At 37.2% G+C, this 4,846-nt stretch overlaps 1 protein-coding gene across 1 annotated transcript; it reads left to right on the top strand.

Moving 5' to 3' along the window:
* Positions 499–4,572, top strand: LOC105178004 (tubby-like F-box protein 5). The gene is made up of 5 exons (XM_011101331.2): positions 499–817; positions 1,421–1,797; positions 1,894–1,981; positions 3,429–3,558; positions 3,634–4,572. Exons 2-5 carry the CDS (start codon positions 1,450–1,452, stop codon positions 4,304–4,306), a joined length of 1,239 nt encoding a protein of 412 aa, XP_011099633.1. The 5' UTR covers positions 499–817; positions 1,421–1,449; the 3' UTR covers positions 4,307–4,572.

Here is a 4,846-nt window from a genome sequence, read left to right as displayed (position 1 = left end):
TTCCTATAAAAGAGTAGTTTCGCATTAAAAAAAAAGAAAAACACTAATTATATATATAAAGTGACAAAATTTTATTTTGTTACCACAATAATTATTATAATTTAATAATGATAAAAGTAAATATTGCTACTAGATATATATAGTGGCAGACAATTATGCATAAAATTGACATTTATAAATAATTAGTGATAATTTATGAGGGGCTAAACTTTAATTTAAAAATATAATTAATTCAAAGTACTTTTTGCAAAAAAAAAAAAAAAGAATGACTGAATTTTAGGAGTGTAATTGAAGTCTTGTATATTAATAAGATATTTGATATAAGGACTATATTTCATGATCCGAAATTTTAAAAAAAATTTACACATTTATCAAAAAGCAATAGTTTATCAATAGATGCAATTTTTTTTTATTATTTCATTTTTTAGATTATAATTAATCATTAAGTGGGATTATTATTACAGCTATATATGTGAGAGAGAGATCAAGAACGAGAGAGAGAGAGAGAGAGAGAGAGAGAGAGAGAGGGGGCGAGGGAATTTAGAGGCGTGCAAATTTTGCAGGATGAAGGATTTCTTGTAAAAATTTGTGAAAATAGGAGTTATTTCTGTCTGCCGCTGAGCTCGTGTTCGCTATTTGCTCTGCTTTCCGTCGTGAAAGTGGCGGAGACGGCGGCGGTGGCTGTGGGGTGGCGGTGGGGGTGAAATTTTGGCTATGGTAGAAGAAATGCAGGGGATTTTGGGAGTTGATCCGGGGCCTACATTGCCTAGTTGCTTCTGATCTGACTCTGCCCTTGTCCGATCCCTGCATTTTCAAGGTTTTCTTCTCCTGGTGTTTTTTTTTCCTTTTATTTGTATATTTTTTTCCCTCGAGGTTGGTGTTAATTGCGATGATTTTTGAAGATTCGATCTGTTATTTTTTCAATTTGTTTGATCTTTTTCCTAGTTCTGGGAGGTGTAAAGTTTGTTTGTTTTTATTGTTTCGATTATTTCCGTATGCTATGGCGATTTCCAATTTGGGGTTGAATAATTTCTCTGGAAGTTAACGAATATTTGAAATTAGGAAATTTGTGGTTCAAAAATCTGATCTTGTTGCTGAATGAGTGAAAACTTTGAACTATTCAAGAAAATGCTTTTCTTTTCTGGGGTTATAATTGCTATAAAGTTTATAGCAATTTAACATCTGGGTTCACTGAATTGTAACATTGATTAGATATTATTTTTGCCCTACTGTTTCTTGGCTGCTCTATGTAACTTTAGGCAAAGGTTTGGGTTTGAAATAAATTGTTGGATCTGTGAGCAAAATGAAGAGGAAGAATGACTTCGAATTTATTTTTCCTCTGGTGGAATTTGTATGGTCCGTTTGCTTTTGCTGATCTTTGTTCTGTTTTTTTAACTTAAACTTTGTGGTATTTATGAAGATAAAAGTTGGTTGGTGCAATTCTTTGAGATGTCATTCAAGAGCATTGTACGTGAGCTGAAGGAAATGAAAGATGGGATTGGCAGCATGTCAAGGAGGGGAGTTGAGGGGAAGCATTGGCGAAGCCGGACCAGATCATTTATAGCTCCTGATGTAGCTCCTTCTGAGCCAATCGAACAAGGTCAGTGGGCAAATTTACCTCCAGAGTTGCTTTTAGACATCATCCGGAGGGTCGAAGAGAGTGAGACAGCCTGGCCTGCCAGGACAGTTGTTGTCTTTTGTGCTTCGGTTTGTAGATCTTGGAGAGATATCACCAAGGAAATTGTCAAAACTCCAGAGGAATGTGGGAGGCTCACCTTTCCCATTTCGTTGAAGCAGGTAGTTCTTTTCATCCATTCATTTTACAGGTTTCCTACTTCTTGGGATGATACCAGTCTCACGCTTTCATTGATGTCTCTCTCTTATTGCTACTAGCCGGGGCCGCGTGATGCTCCGATCCAGTGCTTTATTAAAAGGGATAGGACAACCTCCACTTACCGCCTGTATTTTGGTCTTACCCCATGTAAGCCATTTTATTTGCTTCAGAGAGTTATTTCCCTTTATCTTCTACGGCCCAATTTTTTCTCAAAGGTTATCCAACAGAATTCCTGAGGTTGATATGGTTTTAGCAGTTAGTTATTCAATTATGCTTCGTTCATCCTGAAATGCTTCATACATGATCAGCTTTGGGAATTTCACATCTCTCACTAACTGCATATGAGTGGTCTTTGATTTGGTTTAATGTGAAGGGTGTGCCTTTCGTATCTCGACTTAGATTCACTCTAATCTTCGCCTTGTACAAAAAGCTAACTAGCGTTCATATGATTATGTTTGCTTGAAATGTGATCATGAATTTCTTACTTTGTCCCGCAATGTTAACATTTTAAATGCTCAATGAAACTTCACAGATCAAATAGTAGCATCTAGTGTCAGCTTGTTTTCAATCTTTTGCTTTGTCAACTGCAAACTGTTTTTGCTTTCATGGAGTGAAATTCGAAAAATAGATATTCTTGAAAGCATAAGATGCGCCCATCTTGTTCCCATGTTGGCGTGTACGCACCATAGGGTATTTATTCGCACTTGATTGGCTATGTTTTTTGTCCTAATGTGGAAATGTGTGTTTTCTTTGGCTACTTGGTTATTTATATCGCTATTTTTGTAACTATGCTCTTAAGTTCGTACTACTGTTTCGGGGGTATTCTTTAAAGGCCGTAGGCTAGTTTGCATGTAGCTACCTCTTAGCTGCACTACTATTGTCAAGCTTCCTCTAAAAGCCAAATCATGAATTTCAGTCATGTTTTATGTGTCTTATCTAATGTTCTTTTGAGACCCAATTCAACTGTTAATTTTAGGTGATAAATGCTTATGAACATGTCTCTAATTCTGTGCATACCAAATATCAGTTTAGTCTTCTTGAAATGATTTTGTATTTTATAAATGAAATATAAGATACAACAAAAAGGATATTTTGGTTGTGTATTATGATATATTCCCGCTTATGGACATCAGTGTAAAAACAGATACCCCAAACACGTGAATTGACATACTTACCGATGGCCGTTGGTTACACAATAATGCCACCACAGCGATTTATTGGTTACAAAATCACACATTGAGAGGGTTTTGTTGCAGTCAAGCGCATCTAATTTGGAGTGAGCATTAGGTATAGGCATTCATTGAGATCGGTGATGCATTCGCTTCCTGTACATTCATTCCGATAACAGCCGATTAAAAAAAATATTCACTTTGTCTCATGGGAAAAATATTGATGCCTTCCTTTTTACAAGTTGAACAAATAGCTCTTACACTTGCAATGCTATATAAATGCCAAAAAAAAAAAAAAAGAAGTTCTACATAAAAGCAATGATTAAGAAGCTCTATGTTGCTTCAGCAACTAGTTAGATGCAGTGGCCAGAAGGTATATTGTGAGCAACAGAAAGCATGCCACTAACTATTGAATCTAATGGCAGCTGAGAGCGAGAATGACAAATTACTGTTGGCAGCCAAAAAGATTAGAAGAGCGACAAGCACAGATTTCGTGATTTCTTTGGTTGCAGACGATTTTTCTCGAGCCAGCAACACATATGTTGGAAAACTTAGGTAGGTCCAAGCTACCATTCTTGTCTATATCCATCTTCAATTTTCTATATTTTGCTAAATTGAAGTTTTAATCAGGTCTAATTTTCTGGGGACCAAGTTCACCATATATGATAGCCAACCTCCGAATGATACTTGTTCACAACATATCAGTCGGCAGAGTCGAAGATTTAATGCCAAGCAAGTGTCTCCGAAATTACCTGCATTTAACTATACTGTAGCCACCATTTCCTATGAGCTCAACGTTCTCCGGACGAGAGGTCCTAGAAGAATGCACTGTGTGATGCATTCAATTCCCGTCTCTTCCATTCAGGAGGGCGGCACTGCCCCTACTCCTACAGAATTTCCACACTGTACAGAGGATAAGTCTCCTGTTGCGCCAATGTTAAAAGGGAAGGAGCCGGTTGTATCTTTCAGCTCCCCCAACCTCTCTACCTCACTTGTAGCAACACCAAACGTTGGAGAGGCGCTTGTTCTTAAAAACAAAGCCCCAAGATGGCATGAACAATTGCAATGCTGGTGCCTAAATTTCAAAGGCCGTGTCACGGTAGCATCCGTCAAAAACTTCCAGCTTGTGGCGTCCGTTGATCCTTCACTTGACATACCAGCCGCAGAACTAGAAAAGGTAATTTTGCAGTTCGGAAAGATAGGAAAAGACATCTTTACCATGGATTATCGCTACCCGCTCTCTGCATTTCAAGCTTTTGCAATCTGCTTGAGCAGCTTTGACACTAAACCAGCATGCGAATGAAGTTGGCATGGATTACGCTGATCTTTGTCATCACTTGCTTATTTGCTTCCATAGTATCTTAATTATGTTTTTTTCTCTTTATGAAAGTTTACCATGCATCTGAATATTGTAGTGAAGAATCTTAGCTGTCCAGGTTGTAGTTTATCGCTTAGCAGCTCCGGTGGACATGCAGGCTCACAAGTGTCGAATTTTAATATACTCTTGAAATAACGTTAATGATTTACCGTTCGGGATATGTCAATGAATGCTATCTTCCTCTTCCTTTATTGCACTCTTGTGTTTCCAGGTACTACCATCTGAAAATTGCACTACATCGAAACACAACATGGATCATATAAGTTTCATAAATCACAATAACATTTCAGGATAATTATACTGAAGTTACAGTGAATTTACGCAGACAGCTAAAACAATCTACTTTTAAGGGGAAGCAATTTTTGACTTAGCTTTTTTGTTGTTTTCAAAGAGTTGGAGGCTAGAAAAAACAACTGTCTGAGGTTACAAACATGAAGAGAAATTGAAATGTTGTATTGATTACAT

This window comes from Sesamum indicum, linkage group LG15 (genome assembly GCF_000512975.1).
Source record: "Sesamum indicum cultivar Zhongzhi No. 13 linkage group LG15, S_indicum_v1.0, whole genome shotgun sequence".
NCBI lineage: Eukaryota > Viridiplantae > Streptophyta > Magnoliopsida > Lamiales > Pedaliaceae > Sesamum > Sesamum indicum.
Note: the sequence above shows the minus strand (reverse complement) of the source record. Positions and strands in the feature narration are given on the sequence as shown.

What these genes read in the sequence shown, in the direction of transcription:
- LOC105178004 (XM_011101331.2), top strand. Translation starts at nt 1,450, where the DNA reads ATGTCATTCAAGAGCATTGTACGTGAGCTGAAGGAAATGAAAGATGGG. An exon ending in TTCCCATTTCGTTGAAGCAG is followed by an intron (nt 1,798 to 1,893) that starts GTAGTTCTTTTC and finishes TATTGCTACTAG; the next exon opens with CCGGGGCCGCGTGATGCTCC. An exon ending in ACATATGTTGGAAAACTTAG is followed by an intron (nt 3,559 to 3,633) that starts GTAGGTCCAAGC and finishes AGTTTTAATCAG; the next exon opens with GTCTAATTTTCTGGGGACCA.